At 42.0% G+C, this 19699-nt stretch overlaps 1 protein-coding gene across 3 annotated transcripts; it reads right to left on the bottom strand.

Moving 5' to 3' along the window:
• Positions 1 to 8135, bottom strand: LOC139070816 (DNA polymerase theta-like). Of its 3 annotated transcripts, none has more exons than XM_070553813.1 (17): positions 7948 to 8135; positions 7733 to 7835; positions 7436 to 7657; positions 7182 to 7354; positions 6854 to 7089; positions 5977 to 6153; positions 5756 to 5886; positions 5529 to 5685; positions 5142 to 5253; positions 4855 to 5056; positions 2428 to 2569; positions 1967 to 2113; positions 1665 to 1877; positions 945 to 1087; positions 671 to 860; positions 409 to 551; positions 1 to 324 (listed from the first exon to the last, which is right to left on the bottom strand). In XM_070553813.1, exons 1-17 carry the CDS (start codon positions 8010 to 8012, stop codon positions 127 to 129), a joined length of 2754 nt encoding a protein of 917 aa, XP_070409914.1. In that variant the 5' UTR covers positions 8013 to 8135; the 3' UTR covers positions 1 to 126. The 3 variants fall into 3 exon arrangements, with proteins under 3 accessions (XP_070409914.1, XP_070409913.1, XP_070409912.1); XM_070553812.1 differs by having other exon boundaries at positions 6854 to 6967; positions 7037 to 7089; positions 7182 to 7657; XM_070553811.1 differs by having other exon boundaries at positions 7182 to 7657.
• Between the last annotated feature and the right edge of the window lie 11564 nt (positions 8136 to 19699).

The raw sequence follows: 19699 nt of genomic DNA on the forward strand, positions 1-19699 counted from the left end.
TCAGCTTCTGATAGATAATAGTCTCCTACACCTATCTCCTGCATCAGCTTCTGATAGATAATAGTCTCCTACACCTATCTCCTGCATCAGCTTCTGATGGAAAATAGTCTCCTACACCTATCTCCTTTACCGTTTATGAACAGCCATCTGTCTGTGCTGCTTCTCCGTCTTGGCAACGAGTTTTCCACTGACAGATCGAGCCAGAAAACCCTCCTGGACTCCAACCAGCTCGGCCACTCTCTTCATCGAAGACGGCAGCTGCTCCCACAAACAGAAGAACTGGTACCAGTCTATGGTGGTCCACTCCGCATACAGTGGGGTGATCTGAAACGCACGGGTCAGGATTTCTCATTCTAGCTCATTTTATGGCACGACTTATTTAAGTTAGGTAAAAATTACGTTGTGTACCAGATACAGAATGTGCAGATCATTTTCAAGTACAAAGCCCTTCATGGCCCGCTGGAGATCTGCAAATATTCCCAGAGCCTCTGGAGGGGAAAGTGAGGATGAAAGGGTGGCAGAACCAAGCTGGGTTGGACGATACCGCTCATCTGAAAATGAAGCATCAGAGAGGATGTTTGACAGGGTAACATGTGTTGTGTAGCGGTGTACTCATGAATAGTTTCAACTGATCTAAGATCAATAAAAAAGCAGCCAGCAGTGGCATCACCTTGTCCATCCCTCTGAAAACTAATGAATTCATTTTCTATCAGCCATTCAACACAGGCCTCAATAACTCCTCTGCTGGTTTTTTCATCCGATCCTGTCCCGCTGTCACATTTCACACTGGCAGCTAGAAGTGAATATGATGCGTAAAGCCTCACATCCTGAGGAGTGCTAGCCACGCCGCCAACAATGATCTGGATGTGAAAAACACACAAAGAAAATCATTTATGCTGCCAGAGCTCCCACTGTTGTTAATGTAACTTTGACATCAAACACACCTCCAGGAGAGCTCTCAGCATGCTGGTGGTTACACCTTCACCTTCGCTTTTCACTAGGCAGCTGCTGATTGGCTGCAGAGACCCATTAAGAAGGCTAATACCTTTCTGACGCTCTGTCGGCTTACACACCAGAAAACTCTCACCTATGGTAGAAGAAGAAAAAAACTTCAAACACTAAAAGTAATGATTAATAGGGATGTGTATTTTTGAAATTCTGGCGATACGATACATATCACGATACAGGGGAGACGATACGATATATCACGATATATTGCGATACATTCAGTCAGACGTAACAAGCAATTTTTTTACTGAATTTATTGTAAGAATGTTCAATAAACAGTCCAAACTGATGCGTAACATGTTTAACATGAGGTATCTGAACCATAATGGAGGGATTTATATTTCAGTGGTGGAAACAAAACCCGTTGCACACTGCTGCCAACTAGCGGGTGGCGATTGAATTGCACAAAACGAAAAGAAAATACACAAATGTTTGCATGTAAATTGTTTCAGGAATTAGATACACGGCTTTTGAATATCGATGTAATAATTGCAGGAAAAAATATCACGATATATTGCCATATCGATATTTCCGATACACTGCTTTTGAATATCGATATAATATTGCTGGGAAAATATCACGATATATTGCCATATCGATATTTTCTTACATCCCTAATGATTAATAATAGTTAATCCACTATCATCCCTCCTTACCTACGGTGTCCACTCCTTTTCTTCCTGCTCGTCCAGCCATCTGTTTGTAAGTGAGTGGGTCCAGCAGGTGTCCGTTAAACGTCGGAGTTCGTATGATGACCCTGCGAGCTGGAAGATTAACCCCTGAGGAGAGGGTGGATGTGGCAGCCAAGACCCGTACCAAACCCCGACGGAAAGCTCCCTCCAACACGTCTCGCTCGTCAAACGTCAAACCTGCAGAGGGACACTATATTTCGTTTACATACTCAAAACAGGCAGTTTTCCAGGGTTTTAATTGTTAAAGGTTGAGTGAATGTGTGTACCAGCATGGTGGAAGGCCACCCCCCAGGGCACGGTGCGCTGCAGGATGGGGTCTAAACATGCTGGAGTTCTCCTCAACTGAGCTATAACATCCACCAGGCCCTCCTGGTCCAGACACACCGGCTGGGGATCAGCTTCACCCTGGAGACCTGGAACATAAATCATAATCTGAATTTTTAGTGTAAAAAAAAGCATCGCGTTGAAAATAGATGTGCAGTGTGCAGAAACGGTCCCTCAAACGAATTAGTTGATCTGAGTGCATTCTGAACTACATTATATGTAATAATAATAATAATGATAATAATAATAATACATCAAACTTATATAGAGCTTTTTAGGACACTCAAAGACGCTTTCATGCACTCTCATTCACACACCGCTAGTGATGGTAAGCTACTTTGTAGCCACAGCCGCCCTGGGGCGGTCTGACGCGTCCTTGTTTACATTTCATTTGCACTCGTACCCTGTTGTCTGAGTTTGAAGAACTCTCTGGCGATGATGTCGGACAGTTTTTCACACCAGTTCTTTGAGGGGCAGAACAGCAGCACAGAGTGGCCTTCTCTCACTGTCTCATAACACAAACTCACAATGTGATCATCGTCACCCTTTAAACAGAAAACAAAAACAATCGTGTTACTGTTAGAGGGAAAATGTATTAAAAAAACATGCAAAGATTTAGATTATTTACGCCTTTTAAGAACAACACGCAAACCCGAAATAAATAAATGTTTATAGATTTAGCGCTCCCTGGGCTGCCACATTACCGTGGTGGAGGGGTTTGAGGGTCCCGGTGATCCTAGGAGCTAAGTTGTCGGAGGCTTTATGCCTCTGGTAGGGTCACCCATGGAAAACAGGTCCTAGGTGAGGAATCAGACAAAGTGTAGCCCACAGACCCCTTATGATGATTAACATAAATGGAAACAGTGTTCCCTTGCACGGACGCAGGTCACCAGGGCCCCCTCTCTGGAGCCGGGCCTGGAGGTGAGGCACGTTTGGCGAGTGTCTGGTGGCATAGTTTTCACCCATGAAGCCCAGCCGGGCACAGCTCCAAGAGGAAACCTATGTCCCCATTTCCATAGGTTCACCACTTGTGGGACGGCCCAAAGGGGTCGGGTGCAGTGTGAGATGGGTGGTAGCTGAAGGTGGGGACATTGGCGGAATAATCTTCAGATGCAGAGGCAAGCTCTTGGTATGTGGAGCGTTACCTCTCTGGTAGGGAAGGAGCCTGAGGTGGTGTGGGAGGTTTAGAGGTTCCGACTAGATACAGTCTGACTCACCTTGATGCAATGGCTCTGGAACCAGTTTCCTTGAGAGGGGTTTGACGCTCTACCACTCTGGAGTTGCCCCTCCTGAGGAGAGCAGGGGTGGGCGTACTTGATGCCCTCCGTCTTGGTGCATGTACGTTGGGGTTTACCCTGGTGAATGAGAGGGTAGCCTTTCGGTGACTTCCTCGTTCTGCTGGGGGACTTTAACTCTCACGTGGGCAATGACAGTGAGATCTGGAGTGGTGTGGTTGGGGGGAACGCCACACTCCCCCAGCATGAAACCGAGCAATGTTTTGTTATTGGACTTTTGTGCTCGTCATGGATTGTCCATAATGAACACCACATTCAGACATAAAGGTGTCCATTTGTGCTCTTGACACCAGGATACCTTAGGTCCCAGCTCAATGATCGACTTTGTTGTCATCTCATCTGATCTGCGGCCGCATGTCTTGGACACTCAGGTGAAGAGAGGGGCGGAGCTGTCAACTGACCACTACCTGATGGTGAGTTGGCTTTGATTGTGGGGGAGAATGTCGGTCAGACCAGGCAGGCCCAAACGTATCGCGAGGGTCTGCTGAGAACATCTGGCAGAGTCTCCTGTCAGAAGGAGCTTCGATTCCCATCTCCGACAGAACTTTGAAAGACTTGTCGGGGAGATGGGGGACATCGAGTCCGAGTCGGCCATATTTCAGACCTTTATTGTTGAGACAGCCAACAAAAGCTGCAGTCGCAGGGTCATCGGTGCCTGTTGTGGCAACAACCCCCAAACCTTCTAGTGGACACCGGCAGTTAGAGATTCTGTCAAGCTGAATCAAGAGTCCTATCAGTTAAGTTTGGCCTGTGGGACTCCAGAGGCAGTTTATTAATAACAACAGTCCAAGCGGTCCAACTTCAGGGGGATCACATTGCCGTGCATCCCTGGTAAAGTCTAATCAGGGGTCCTAGAGAGGAGGGTCTGTTAGATAGTGAAACCTCGGATTCAGGAGGAGCAATGTGGTTTTCGTCCTGGCCGTGGAACACTGGACCAGCTCTATACCCTTAGGGGGGTCGTGAACGGTGCGTGGGAGTTCGTCCAACCAGTCAACATGTGTTTTGTGGTTTTGGAGAAGGCGTTTGACCGCATCCCTCGGGGGGGCCCTGTGGGGGGTACTTTGGAGTACCCAGCTCTCTGATAAGGGCTGTTAGGTCCCTGTATGACCGACGTCAGAGCTTGGTCCGTATTGCCGGCAGCAAGTTTGGCTAGTTTCCAGTGAGAGTTGGACTCCACCAAGGCTGCCCTTTGTCACAGATGTGTTCATAACCTTTATGGACAGGATTTCTAGGCGCAGCCAAGGTGTTGAGAGGATCTCTAGGTCAGGGACGAGGCCCTGCTTCAAGTGGAGGAGTTTAAGTATCTCTGGGTCTTGTGCATGAGTGAGGGAAAGACGGAGCGTGAGATCGATAGGCGGATTGGTGCTGCATCTGCACTGATGCAGGCGTTGTGTCGGTCTTTTGTGGTGAAGAAAGCGCAGAGCCGAAAGGTGAAGCTGTCGATTTAAATTCAATTATTTACAAGCAACTTCATTGTCATTACATGCACTCTAACATTCAAATCCCCATTGAGAATTGTTAACTACGTCAGCTACCTTAACACTGAGAGTCGGCTTGAACTGCTGCACCACAGACAAGCTCTTGTCAATGATGTCGCTGCCCACTTTGAGGTGTTCCTGCAGAGGTACAGGTCTGTATTCTGTCTGGTAAAGCTCTGCGCCTAACCAGCTGGCCAGGAGAGACAGGTTAGGCAACGTGGCACTCATACCTATTATCTGCACACCCTCGGCAAGAGATCTGTATAGAAGAAGAATTAACACAAGGGATGAGTGATGTTCATGAATCAGTTAAGGTTAGAAAAACAAAGTTCAGGGAAACTGACCCTGTGGTGCTCTGCTTCTGTCCGATATAGCGGATTTTGGTTAAGAGCAATTCCAGCAAGTATCCTCGTCCAGAATCTCCAACCATGTGCAACTCATCCACCACCACCATACCTGACATAGCAAAAATACCACACTTCAGTGCAATAATGCTAACCTTTTTTATGTATCCTTATGCCGTTAAAATGAGAAAAAAAAAAAATGAAAAAAAAAAATATTATTAATAACAATATAGTCATTATTATTGCTTTTGAATAAAACTTCCCTCTGGGATTAATAAATTATTTTTTAAATGAAACTCTAAACCAGCAGGTATTTTATTGTTGTTCTGCTAATTTACCAATAAAACTTTCCTTTTATGCCAAAGCACATAAAAACAGAAGTGTTACCTAGGAGACCCATGTTGTCTTCTTCAATGAGCTTATTTATTAAAGAGTTTGCTTTTTCTATAGTGCAGACAGCCACATCCAGCTTTGAGAAACCTCCAGCAGCTGATGTGCTTCCCATGTAGCCCTCCACTCTGATGCCAGCCTCTTCAAATATGCTCTGCAGAGAAAAACACAAACAGCGTGAGATCTGTAAACAACAGTGTTCAAAGTGTCCACCTCTTTCTCACCTGCAGGTAGTGCATCTTCTCTTTAGCCACAGAAACAAACGGCAGGATGAAAAGTGCTTTCCTTCTGGTTTCCAACACCCGCTTCAGAATGAGCAGCTCTGACACCAGAGTTTTGCCAGCACTAGTCGGTGCTGAATTTAATAACAAATTAATAATCAATAAAAAAAATTTTTTTTAAAAAGCCTCCTCTGCTTTTAACTTAGTAGAAAAGAGTTTCTCACCAGAGTACACCAGGTTGCCCCCCTGCAGGACCCGCCCCACAGTGAGGCACTGAGCCTGCCACTCAAACATCTGAGTGACTCCATGTTTCTGGTAGCGCTCTAGAACTGGTTTCGGTAAACCCCAGCTGGACAGGAGCAGCTTTTCAGCCTGCTGACCAGGAGCACACAAGGCAACGCCTGCAAAAGAAAACAAAGTACCTCAAGGTGATAAATCTAACTGTTTACAAAAATCTCAAGAAGTCAGCCTGCAAAAGACCCGCTGCACCAAATCCTCTAAATTCACATTTGACAGTTTTGTACTTTTTATTTAATTTAAATGTGAGAATTTGCACTGCCTGGCTTCTAGGATGAACCGTTTTTAAGTTTCTTTTACTTCTATCTTCAGTTATGGGTACTTCTAATGTTTTTACGTACAGCGACTTCCCCTACCCTGCTGTTGTTTTTATGAGTGCTTTCTTTCTTCACAAAGTAAACATTCCAGTCGAGTTAAGTTTTTTATGCCAATTAGTTTTCCAATGTAAGGAAACCAGCAGATTGCATCGACTGACTTGTGTCAGAGACTTACAGCAATCCTCCGATTTAGAGCGGAGAAAAACTCCTGTTTACCAGGAAGAAACCTCCAACAGAACCTGGCTCAGTATGAACAGCCATTCACACTCACACACACACTTTCTTTTGTGTATTTATTTTGCTTTTTGCAAAGAAGCACCAAAGCACAGACATGAAATCCTCCGATCACCGGGGAACCTGCTCTACTTCCTGAACTACTGTTGCCCCACAAGTTTATAATGTTAGTGTTTAACTAACCTATCCTAAAAGATTATGGGGACATTATGAGGACAAGGACACAAAAACAGATTTTAAAGCTGGGTTTCACCTGGTTCAGGTAATGTGTCACTGAGAAAGCTGAGCTCCAAGCCGCTGGGGGCGGTGAGCACTGAAGTAGACTGGTTCTGTAATGACTGCAGGAGTTTGGCCCTCTTTGTGGCTGCTGTGATTCGAGAGGGGCTAAATAAGATATAGTTTGTAGATAAATCCAGAGCTGGATCAGCATTCGTACTTGATCTGCATCTGTCACTGTTGGGAGGAAAATGTTTTCTTGTGACCTTATGCCTGTAAGGAAACACAGACAGTGATTGGGGTGGTGCAGAAAAAAAACAACAAAAAGATGAAAAATTTGAAGATACATTCAAGTTAACACTTGCTTGTCGGAGTTGCCTGCTTCCTGGTTGTTTTCTTGAGAAGGAAGAATTCTAACAGTAGAAGGGTTGGAACGGCAGTTGTCTGGGTCCCTCTGAGCATGATCCACTTCCTCAGAGTCCTCACTGAAGAGAAGCTTCTGAGCAAGGTCTTTGCAGTCAGCTCTCCATCCTGGTGACTGCTGACAGACCCACTGCTGAGAACCAGGCTCTCTGTTTGGTCCACCGTCTGAATGCTGGGGACATGGCCTGCCTCTCACCTGTACTGAGTTTCTCTCCTTTTCGCTGTGTGCAGTCGGTGCTTGGGGTTGTGGAAGATCACAAACAGCTGATGTTGCTGCCGGTTCTTCCACATCGTGTCTATTTACTGAACAAGCCTTGTTTTTAACAGCGGTTGAATGATCGACAGCATCCAGAACCTGCATCAGCTCTTTATCAATAGCCAAAGTGGATTCCCCAAACTCCACCGCAGGCCTTCCACCCTAAACACGTTAATAATACGACTTTTTATCTAGATGGACGAAACAGTAAATGTTTATTTACATATTCACACTGACCGTGAAGGAATTTCTGCTGATGTGTGATTTATTTGTTTTGTCTGGCAGATAGCACGTTTTCTGCAACTTCTCTCCATCTGATGCCTCATTGTTGCCTAAGATGCTTTGCCATGAAGCACAAAACAGACACAACTTTTAACAGATCCCTCTCAGGGGGAAACAAAAGCAATTATACTTCAAAGGAGAGATATATGAACACGTCTGCCTAACCGTACCTTGTCTTCTTTTTGATCTGATGCTGCCCCAAGTAAATTTTCTTCTTTTGAGGACCCGAGGTCATCCTTAAGTCGAACTTGTTTTGACACAAGTTTTAATAAACGTGCGTTTAACATGACACGCATGTACGTGATGTAACTCTTTTCACGAGACTTAAACTCACAATTTTTAAACAATAAAAAACGCCATTATACCTGGATTTGTTTTACGTTCTAAGTTCAAACAGTAAGCGAAAACAAATCAAAAAGAACCGCCGGTGTAACACCAAAGTGCTCCCCCTGTGTTTCATCTAAGCTGTCCGGTGGAAATACACTGCGCTTACCAAAGTTCCTACTTACCACGAGCGCAACTAAACCAAACCTAACATCACCATGCAGCGTACGATCGTTTTGGTTTTATTAGTAGCACAAATGTATACTTCTACCAATGCTTAATGAAACTTTCTTCATCAAACGATAATAATTTTTAAGTGTAATAAAGTAAAGTTTGGGTCTTTTTCATAGTAAAGTTCATTTAAAATAAAATACATTTTTAGAAATAGTCATCACAAATTATTATAAAGATTGACAACAATAAATTAAAGAACAGGCTTTTAAAATCACTTAATATTAAAGATGTGAATAATTTTAAATAAAACTGTATGAAGAAGGCAAGCGGCCAAGGGAACAGACAAGATCAATTTCAACAATTTAATGATATTTGCCAGCTTCTCAGTATGTATTTTGTCCAAAATTAGACCAACATTTAGATTTCTCTTTGGCACTTTTTTCGCTTGAATAAATGAACAATTGTACATTTCTATTTTCAACTTTTGTACACTTACACATGTATATGTATACATATACATATTTATACATATACATGTGCCTTACCAAATCGAATGGGGGCTGTCTGTCATCCAGGGTATGGCAGGCTGTTGTAGCATATAAAGCCCCATTCCCACCTGTACCGGGTCGGCCCGGGCCGGGTAGCATAGGTTGTACATATCTGGGTGGCCTGGAATTTTCCCGGGCCAACCAAGGCTCATTCTCGGCCCTCTTCCCGAGGGGTACTGCTTCAGGCCGACCAGGGCCAACACGCCCACTGCTGACAGCAAATTCACACCTTCCATTAGAGCAAGCCTCTGATTGGTGGGTAGAATCAGCCCATTCACACCTTCCATTAGAGCAAGCCTCTGATTGGTGGGTAGAATCAGCCCACATGGGTTTAAGACAAGGATGTGTGGAATCAACCGGGCCAGGCTGGGGCCGACTGGGGCTACCCGGCCCGGGCCGACCCGGTACAGGTGGGAATGGGGCTTTAGATGTTTGGGCCACTGAATTCTGACTTTGTTTGTTGTTGTTAGCGTTGTTGTTAAATTTTAGAAAATAAAAGAGCAACGCATAATAATCTAAGTAAGATTACGTTAAACCTCCGAATTTTGAGATTACAGTCTGACTTTTCAGAATGATGTCCACAACATTCATTCTAAGTAGGACATTTTAATTTGTTTGAACATGTAAGCAATACTTGGAAAAAATTTAAAACAAAAGATAAAAAGACTGTCATTATGTGAAAATGTAGCCCAGATATTCAATTTAAATGGTTTAATTTAATTTATTTTTTAACAATTTTTACGATTCTCTAACGTTTGCAGAAGTGAACATGTTAATGCTTAATGTGGGATAGACATGAATTATTGGCACCAGCCTACTCCAATACCATGTACATTTGTAAAAAAATGTTTTGTTTATATATAGATATATTATTTATGTTCATTGTCATTTAAAATGAAGTACAACATATGTACGAATTGTGTGATTCATAGAATACGTCGACGCCCCATTGGGTGCTGGAAAGCGTAACAGCGTTGCCACTGCCGTATTAGATGGGTTCCTCACTCTCCAAACACAACTGGAGTCAACATAGAGTAAGAAACAATGCCCATTTTTGTCTAGCTTACGGTTTAAACAACCAGTGTGCTATTGAAAACCAATCACGTGGGATTACTATAGACTTTTCAACCCTACCTGTTGGGATTTTATATTTTAATTCATTTTATTTTATTATATTTATATTTTAATTATCGTGTCATGCCATAAGACAAATTTTCTGAAAAAGCAAAAGCAAATTTGTTTTTTAGTTGGGTAAGCACATTTCTCAGTGGAAATAAATGCACTGGGGGCAAATGGAGACCTATCCAAAATGGCGGCCGATCGCTACGGCAGCTGGAAGCTTGTGCACGGTGTCTGTGGCTCCATTCTTTTTTATTTTATACAAAACGTAAAGATTACCAGTTATACGCAGAGGTGGAAAGAGTACTAAAATATCCTACTTAAGTACGAGTACCAGTACTTTGATAATTTTTTACTCAAGTACAAGTAAAAGTACTTGCCTAAATTTTTACTCAAGTAAAAGTAAAAAGTACCGTAAATAAAATGTACTCAAAGTAAAAGTTACTTAGTTACATTTTTGTCAGCGTAAAGATGGCTACATCAGTGCTAAACCACAACACCAGTTCACAACACGCTCGTGTGTGCACGCACACACACGGACACACAGTTTGATGGAAGGATTTCTATCCAGTCAGTGAGAACAGGACGTGCACATTGATTGGACGAGGTTTTTCTTGGATTGTACGTTTCAATTGTGATTAAAATTATTCTTTATTTTGGAAAAAAAAAGTTAATTTTTAGATGCCATCAGCATGTGAGGTATCTCAATGTTCTCAAGACAAAACTCTAACATGAGACTGTGCTCTAACCTGGCAAATAACAAGCTAAATGAAAGTCTGGCATGTACACACACTTACACACACACCATTGACATTAATACCTGACTCCAGTTAATCGTGCTATTTGTGAAATTTTTTTACACTTTTTTATTGAGAAGGTTTCCTCAACAAGGGCTCAAATCTGTCCTTGTGCTCATGACCCCTCAGTCTTTGTTTCCTGCTCTGCTGTCTTTGGCAGGTTTGAGCCAGTGACCCTGTCCATTATAACGGAGACTGTTGGTCGTCTTAAGCCTGCAGGGTCTCCAAATGATGCTGTTCCTCCTCGGCTTTTAAAAGAGGTGTTACCTACAGTTGGTCCTCTGGTTCTTGAGCTGGTAAACCATAGTCTGATGTCAGGCGTTGTCCCTAAAGATTTTAAACATGCAGTAGTCAAACCTCTGATTAAAAAACCTGCTCTTGATCCACAGGATCTTGCGAATTACAGGCCTATCTCCATACTACCTTTTCTTTCTAAAATTCTTCAAAAGATAGTCTATAGCCAAATATTGGCCTTCTTGGAAAATCTAAATGTATTAGAGGTTTTCCAATCTGGTTTTAAACCCTTTCATAGCACCGAATCAGCCCTTTTAAAAGTTTTTAATGACATATTCTAAGCTACTGATGCTGGGGACTGTGTTGTTCTTGTGCTTTTAGATTTGACAGCTGCTTTTGATATTGTGGATCATGCCATTTTATTCTCTCGTTTGGAGCACTGGGTGGGCATTAGCGGCACAGCTCTCGAGTGGTTCAGGTCCTTGGCAGGGCGAACATTTTGTGTCAGTCTCTGTGACTATGTGTCGTCCTCTGCTCCTCTCTTGTGTGGTGTCCCGCAGGGCTCGGTTCTTGGCCTCTCCTCTTCTCTTTGTATCTTCTTCCTTTCTGGTCTATACTGAGTAAGCATGGCATTGCTTTCCACTTGTATGCTGACGACTGTCAGATCTATGTCCCTCTTCAGAACAAAGGCGTATACCGCATACAGCCATTACTTCAGTGTCTTGATGACATAAAGGCTTGGATGTCTATTAACTTTTTAAAATTCAATGATAAAAAGACTGAGATGTTGATTTTTGGTAGTCCTACTGAGACCCCCAATGTGTATGTTGATTCCTTGGCCCAGTTTGTTAAGCCAACTGTCACAAACCTGGGGGTCATGTGGACTGTGATCTGACGTTTGAATATCAGATTAGGGCGGTGGTAAAATCTAGCTTCTTTCACCTCAGGCAGCTGGCGAAAATAAAGCCAATTCTTTCACAGCAGCACTTCGAGACAGTGATCCATGTCTTTGTTACCACTCGGCTGGATTACTGTAACGCACTCTATATTGGGGTCAGTGCATCTTATATTAGTCATCTACAGAGGGTGCAAAATGCCACAGCCCGTCTTTTAACTGGCACTCCAAAGTTTGAGCACATTTCCCCTGTTTTAGCTTCACTTTACTGGCTGCCCATTTCTTTTAGGATTCATTTTAAAATTCTTTTTTTTTGCTTTTAAATGTCTCTATGGCCTTGCACCTTCTAATCTCTCTGTCCTGTTACAGCCTTACACTCCCTCCCGCTCTCTCAGGTCAGCTGATCAGCTGCTCCTGAATGTACCCAGGACTGGGCGTAAACTTATAAGGAGATCGCGCTTTTGCTGTAGCAGCTCCTAAACTGTGGAATGAGCTTCCTTTAGAGGTAAGACAGGCCAGTTCCTTACCTGTTTTTAAGTCACTCTTGAAAACACACCTCTTTACCCTTGCTTTTGTCACCTTGTGAGATGTCGGTTGCTATTTTTAGTTTTGACTTATTTTAGCTGTTTTTGGGTGTTTCAATGCTGTTTTTACCTAGTTTTTATTCTTATTATTGGACTGTTTTAATTTTATGTCTCCTGTGTTTTATTTATTTCTCTTTGCTGCTTTCTGTTTATTCCTGCTTTCTGTTTATTCTATTGTTTTAATGTATTTTCTGTACAGCACTTTGTTCCTGTGCTGGGTGTTTTAAAGTGCTTTATAAATAAATGAACTGAACTATCTATAAATCACAGAGAAATAGATATAGAACTCTTCTGTATCTTCGTTCTGTGTGTTGATTGATAATTATTATTATTTATTTAACACAATGAAGTAATTAGATGTTTCTTTACCTTCGGCTGACATGTTTCAGCTGGAACTTTCGCCTTCGTCAGAGCCGCCAGCTGTTCGTGGCGTTAATGTGCAGGCAGCAAAGGGCGGCATCGTCCTTTTTTCTTATTCATCATTAATTAGATTACAGGCCTTTATTAAAACTAACCACTAAATATTATAATATTTGTCATAGTATTTTCCTATTTTCACATGATTATTACAGCCGAACAAAATTAGATTCACACGGTCTCAGTTATTTGTGTGTGTGTGTGTGTGTGTGAGTGTGTGTGTGTGGGGGTCTTTTTTAAATTTATTACTTCTTACAGTGATTTCTATATTTCTTATACTAGTTTAAAGGTTTCATTTATACTAGTCATTACTTATACTAGTTCTTAGTCATGTTAGATTTTACTCAGTCTCTAACTGGTTCTTACACTATCGATCTTTCTATTGATCGATCTATCTATATCTATCTTTCTATTGATCGATCTATCTATCTTTCATGTATACTTGTCTTTACTCATATTAGTTAAATTTATACTAGTGTTTATGGTTTCATATATACTAGTCATTACTTATACTAGTTCTTAGTCATGTTAGATTTTACTCAGTATTTAACTGGTTCTTTATCTATCTATCTATCTATCTATCTATCTATCTATCTATCTATCTATCTATCTATCTATCTATCTATCTATCTATCATCTATCTATCTATCTATCTATCTATCTATCTATCTATCATCTATCTATCTATCTATCTATCTATCTATCTATCTATCTATCTATCTATCTATCTATCTATCTATCTATCTATCTATCTATCTATCTATCTATCTATCTATCTATCTATCTATCTATCTATCTATCTATCTATCTATCATCATCATCAACTAGCTAGCTAGCTAGCTAGTGCCTTTGCTAGCTAAGCACTTTGTAAAGTGCCTTGACATCATTAATAAAGTGAATTGGTAATATGTGAATAAAGTGACTTGAATTAAATGGAATGAAAATAGGTAAATAAAAACAGAAAACCCAGCTAACTCTGCCAGAGTGTCCTCCTTTGGTCACTCCTGCTGGTCCCAAGCCCGGTTTCAGGACGAGGGGTTGGAATCCTAATTCTGTAGTTCATTCTTCGTTGCTCCTCATATCTACTTAAAGCATTGAAACTCTTTTAGTATTCCAGTTTTACTTATCAATGCTTTTTGCAGTTCCTTCTACCAGTTTTAACCACCTTACTTGCCAGCAATTTCTGGCTAGCCTTTCTATTGGATACATTTCTTAACCTCTTAAAGTCCTCAGACTGCAGTCATTTGCTTTGATCTAAATTACAGACAATTTTCTGAAGCTATGGGAAGTTTGTTTGTTAATTTTCTCCAGCTGTTTCGTAAAATACAAGACAATTATAGAATCAGTTACCGGGTTTCTATCAAACACCTTTAACAAGAGTCTTTTGTTACAAAGCAGGTCTCTAGAAACTTTCTTATAAATCTTCTTATAGATTTTGGATGCGTTTTCTGGGTGAATAAAATCGTTTTGACCTTCATCTTTAACTTCAGCCCAGATCTTGTTGAAAAAATACTCGTATGTGTCTTGATGGACCTCAAACGTGCAGCCTGACGGTGCTTCTGCAGCAGCCTTCGTAGTCACTTTCCAGACAAGTTGACTAACAAGTTTTTGGAAACATTCATTTCCATCTCCAAACTGCTTAAAGCTCTCTACACACGATGGCAGCTCTGAATGACCACTCACAGAAAGATCCCCTTTTTCTTGGCGCAGAAAAAGTGACTCTTGTATAATTTGTGACGGTAGATCCCCCGTCTCTAAAAGCTGCTCTTTACAGTCTCTTATGTGGGCTAAAGGTGACAGATTTTCATCTTCTACTGTCTCTGATGACGGTAGCTGAGATCTGCAGCTCGGTACTTTAATGGTTTCAGACAAGATGCCATCCTCTGGTAGTGGAACCCCTGAAAACTCATGGTTTGAAACTAAATTCACATCATGAGAAATGAGTGAATTTTCAAGAAATTGCATGATGTTAGAAATAGTTTTTTCATCTGTGCGTTCTTCAGGCATAGAGATGCCGCATGTTATTTTTTCTAATTCCTCTATGAAATCAGATCTTTCTGTGAATAATCTTTTAACAGACGTAAATGCAACCCTCCTCATACGTTTTAGGACAAATTTTTTCAAACGTTTTTCGTCCATAGGATTTGTCTTCCATTCTTCTTCCACCGCAGCCCAGACTTTGTCAAAATGATACTTGCATAAGCCTTCTTCATCCTCAGGTGACAATCTAGTTAATTTACCAGGCCAATGAAGTATTTTGCGTATATAGTTAGCGACAGCAGTTTTAGGATAATCGTTCATCTCATCACTGCTCTGTCCACCCTTCACAAACAAATATTTTACATAGTTTCTAACTTCTTTTTGGTTTTCCATCGCCTCCTCCTCCTCCTCCTGGGTTTCCTGATTTTCCATCTGCATAGAGGAGACTGGATCCTGGTCTAGCTCCACAAATTCTGAGCGATACATTTTCGTTGATTTTCTCTTAAAAGCGTTGGATACGGCTGTCCCTATAATTGAAAAGAACTTTCTGATACCAGATTTTACACAGTGTTTCTCCAGCTGTTGTAAAAACATTTGAATAAATTCATTATCCATTACTGGGCATTCCTCCAACAAAGCGTTCAATAAGTGTCCTTCACTGCAGAGCACGGTGTAGCGAATGTCACGGAAAGTCCTTTCGAAGGTTTTTTCAAAATTGTCTCGGGTAATAAAGAACTCATGTAGTTTAGTCTCTACTGCATCCCAGATTAAGTCAAAATGACAATCATAGATTTTCTCCTTGGATTTTTCTGACCAATCCTGAGGCAACAGCTTTGCTACATATTCAATTGTGTCTATCAAAAGTTCACTTACAAACATTTTTGTGACGTCCTGTCTGCTGTTACTTGTATTCATTTTGAATCTTCTGTCTTCACAACTAGTCTCCAAAGAATACAATTTATTTCTTGTGCTGAACCTTCGCCTGTCTTTCATAAAGTGATATGAGTTGTTCCCTCGAGAGGTCGTAACTCCTTTGTGACGTCACGATGCCTTTGATGACGTAATGATCACAACTACTGCACAGACGTCGACGTCGTAGACGGACGTAAACGTAAACTGCCGCGGACGCTGGCAGACCTTAATTTACGTCCGGTGTTTTTTTTTTTTTTTTTATTTAAACTGGGTATCGTACATAGCATAGAAATAAAGCACAAAAGTACAAAACAAAGAAAGGGGCCAAAGTACTAAAACATTGTTCAAAATTTAAGAATACAGAGCACAATCACAGAATAAATGGGGAAGGGAAAGAAATTATTACCAATTAGTTAAATTTTTCAAATAACTTCCAAATTTTTATGGCTTTTAATTTATGTTCGATGGCTTTTAATTTATGTTCGGTGATCCGTCTATCCCTGCTTGCTTGTCGAATATTCCTACCGCAGCGTGTTACGTTTCGCACTTGTTTACAGGAACAGGCTTAGCAAGCACGGCTGTCGGTCTGTGCTTCCGCATTTCACAGGTAAGTTGGAGAAGGCATGAGTATACCGTACTCCCTCTTGTGGCTATTTGGTGGTATTACAACTGGCTGGCTAAATCTTGTCTGACTGGCAAGAGTGATTAAAAAAACATCTGCAACATAAAACCCATTATTAAAAATAATATTTTGATGTGTTTGTGTCACACGTTGACACATTTCTCAACATTTTCTACTGAATAACTTTTGAAAACAGTTCTTGCAAAGATGCAACTCATGTTTAGGAGCATGGAAACAACTAAAACATGGTGGAAAGGGAATGTCGAGGACCAGAACCAGGTCTGAATTATTAACAATGTTTGTTTTTAGCTTAAAAGTAAAACTAAAACACAGCTGTGTTTCAAGGCCTTGAGGAGCAACAAAAGATGCTCCTAAAACCGTCCAAATTTATTGCAACATTTTTTCTTAACATTACAATCCAAGCATCTCCAGTTCACATGGATGATATTCAGACCGGCACAGAAAGCACCTCGAGTTCAACTATATTGGCAGAAGGAGCAAGTCATTCGTTGCACTCCACAACCACATTGAATCAATAGTTTTATTGTCATTGTTTTAATAAAGGTGTAGCATAAAAAAACATGGAGGATAATAGTCATTAAGTGACTATTTTTAGAAACTTCAAACAAAAACAACCCATGACTGGCAACAAGTTCAAGTCAAGTCTGGAAAAGAATTTACCGTAAATTCTCTAATACAGGCCCGGGCCTGTATTTGACTCAAGCTCATCAAGCTCCAGGCCTTTATTGGAAGGAGGACCAGAATTAGAGGCAGGCCTCTATTTCTATTTGAGCAAAATGACCTAATGGTTCGCTGGAGTTTTTGACAATTAAAATTGCGCCCACATTTTCAAAGTTAAACACATTTCTTTTAACAACGGTAGTTTCTGCTTCAGCCCTCTCCCCCCTCCCCATGCGCAGCGGCCGCAAACTCACTGATGCGCCTGCAGCCTCTCAGAGTTCCTGCTGCTCTAAACATTAAAATAATTATTTCATTTTCTGTTCCTCACTTCTGATTACCTTCACTGGTGTCTGTTTGTTGCAACCACCAGGTACAAAAACTAACTTGTTTTTATTTGACTATTTTTCTGTCCAGCCTCTTTATTATCTTCCTGCATCTCCTCTCAATCCTAAAGAAAAACTGCTACCTGGGTTCATATATATTCACCTTATGAGTTACCTTTGAACTGCAGTTCTAAAAGATCTACCGACCGCAAAAACAGCGGAGTGCCGCTGCTCACCGTCCGACTACAATGGGACCGTTTTTGCTGCGGAGTTCGTGCCAGAGCGGAGCGGAGATAGTGGAATTTTGGCGGTCCGTCAAAACAGGTGATGAGCCTCGCTCCGCAGCAGCGAAACGCATCAGGCACAAATAACCAACAGAAAACATTAAAGGAAATGAGCCGACATGAACAATCGCTTGTTTATTTTGTTTTTGAGGTGGTGACACCTGATTTGGTGGTGCTCAGGACGCAGATGTCAGGAGCGCGTCAACGATCAGAGCTTTGCATGCGCAAACTGGTTAAGATTAGGATGGGGGTGAGGGGAAGGTTAAATTACAAGAGGGAAAAGGTCACAGTTTGGTTAAATGTCCATTTTACCGCCGGTGTCAGTACCGACGCCCTGGCACAGCGCATTGCCTCCGCCTCCCGACGCGCAGGGACTCATCACCTGCTGTCTTTTCCGAGGACTGCATCTTGTCAGTCATTATCACGTGACAGCGACTAGTCGATGACAGGCATAAAAAGTCACTACAGAGCCGTGAAGTCGACTAGTCGACTAGTTCATACAACCCCTAGTGAGTCCAGCAGTGCACAGATTGAGAATGGCATCAGCAGTTTTGGTAATAATGGTATTCGACTCGTCAGGAGCGCCAAGCTCTTCCACCATTTTGGAGACGCCAAAGGTAAGAAGGGCGATGTTATTTCCTGCAGCGCCGATCTGGAAGGTGCACTGGTGTGCACAATCGGTGAGCCGCACAAGCAGATGGTCATGCTCAGAAGCGGGAACTGCTCGCTGGCCATCGAGGTGGTTCTTGGCGCCAAACAGCGAGGCCAAGTCCGGCTCCAGTGGAGGAACGGTTGGCCAGCCCTGGTCGAGAAGCCCTCGACTTTGGTAATGGGCGCATATATGGAAATTGGCGCTTTGAGCTTAGCAGGCTTGGAGAAGGCGGCGGACCAGCAGCTCATGGCAGCGGGGAAGCACGGCCAGATGGGGTCTGGACAGCGTGTTTGTGTAGCCCCAAAAATTCCCGCCAAATCATCTGTTTCAGGCGGAGCCGGTTCTGGCACGGCTAGCCCCCTGCGGACCACAGCCGCGGAGATGATGGCAGGTAGCTCCTGGAGCAGTGCTCTAACTGCTGGCAGGGAGGAGCGAGAAGGCACTGGAGCAGAGGAACCCGCTGAGGGAGGCTCGTCGACCTCCGTGTAGTCCAGGAGGGAATAATCACAAGCTTGCGTTGTCCGTCTCGTTAAACGAATGTTTAAAAAAGTGGGCTCGACTCTGTGCGTACTTGCGTGCCTGCTGGGGCCCTACACAAGGACGGATAATGGAGTTGCGTGTCTCTTCACTGACGCAGGATTGTACGTTTCAATTGTGATTAAAATTATTCTTTATTTTGAAAAAAAAAAATGTTAATTTTTAGATGCCATCAGCATGTGAGGTATATCAATGTTCTCATGACAAAACTCTAACATGAGACTGTGCTCTAACCTGTCATAACAAGCTAAATGAAAGTCTGCCATGTACACACACACACACACACACACACACACACACACACACACACACACACACACACACACGTCATGACTAATTCAACTACACTGAACTGCTTGTGTAATAAGTTAATCTCTTATTCTGGAGTAAAATAAAGAAACAAGCTAAATCATCACATATCTGTGGCATCAAGAAGCAACGGTTTAGATGCGGTGCTCATGCAGGTGTCTCTCTCTGTTCCGATGCTGCTACACGTAATATTTTTAATTTATTAAGCCTACAATTTATTTTACTCAGTAACGGATATGATTTAAAATGTAGTGAATTACAATTCTTTTTTTAAAATGTACTCAAGTAAAAGTAAAAGTACAGATTTTAAAAACGACTTAAAAAGTATAAATATACAAAAAAGCTACTCAATTACAGTAACGTGAGTAAATGTAATTAATTACTTTCCACCTCTGGTTATACAACTGGCTCCATTCACTTGCCTTTATTTTTTCTTTGGTCTGTGGACCCATGAACCGACCGGATGGGGAGGAGCTTGAGGCTCTCTATTACCGTAAAGCCTGGGGTGCACGTGCCTTGTAAAATCGAGT

Source organism: Nothobranchius furzeri, chromosome 7 (assembly GCF_043380555.1).
Source record: "Nothobranchius furzeri strain GRZ-AD chromosome 7, NfurGRZ-RIMD1, whole genome shotgun sequence".
Taxonomy (NCBI): domain Eukaryota; kingdom Metazoa; phylum Chordata; class Actinopteri; order Cyprinodontiformes; family Nothobranchiidae; genus Nothobranchius; species Nothobranchius furzeri.

Excerpts from the sequence above, each read along its gene's own strand:
- LOC139070816 (XM_070553811.1), bottom strand. The coding sequence starts at position 8,012 with ATGACCTCGGGTCCTCAAAAGAAGAAAATTTACTTGGGGCAGCATCAG. Across the intron at positions 5,887-5,976 it reads GGGCAACCTGGTGTACTCTG|CACCGACTAGTGCTGGCAAA; the intron begins GTGAGAAACTCT and ends TATTAAATTCAG. Across the intron at positions 1,088-1,664 it reads AAAAGGAGTGGACACCGTAG|GTGAGAGTTTTCTGGTGTGT; the intron begins GTAAGGAGGGAT and ends CTTCTACCATAG.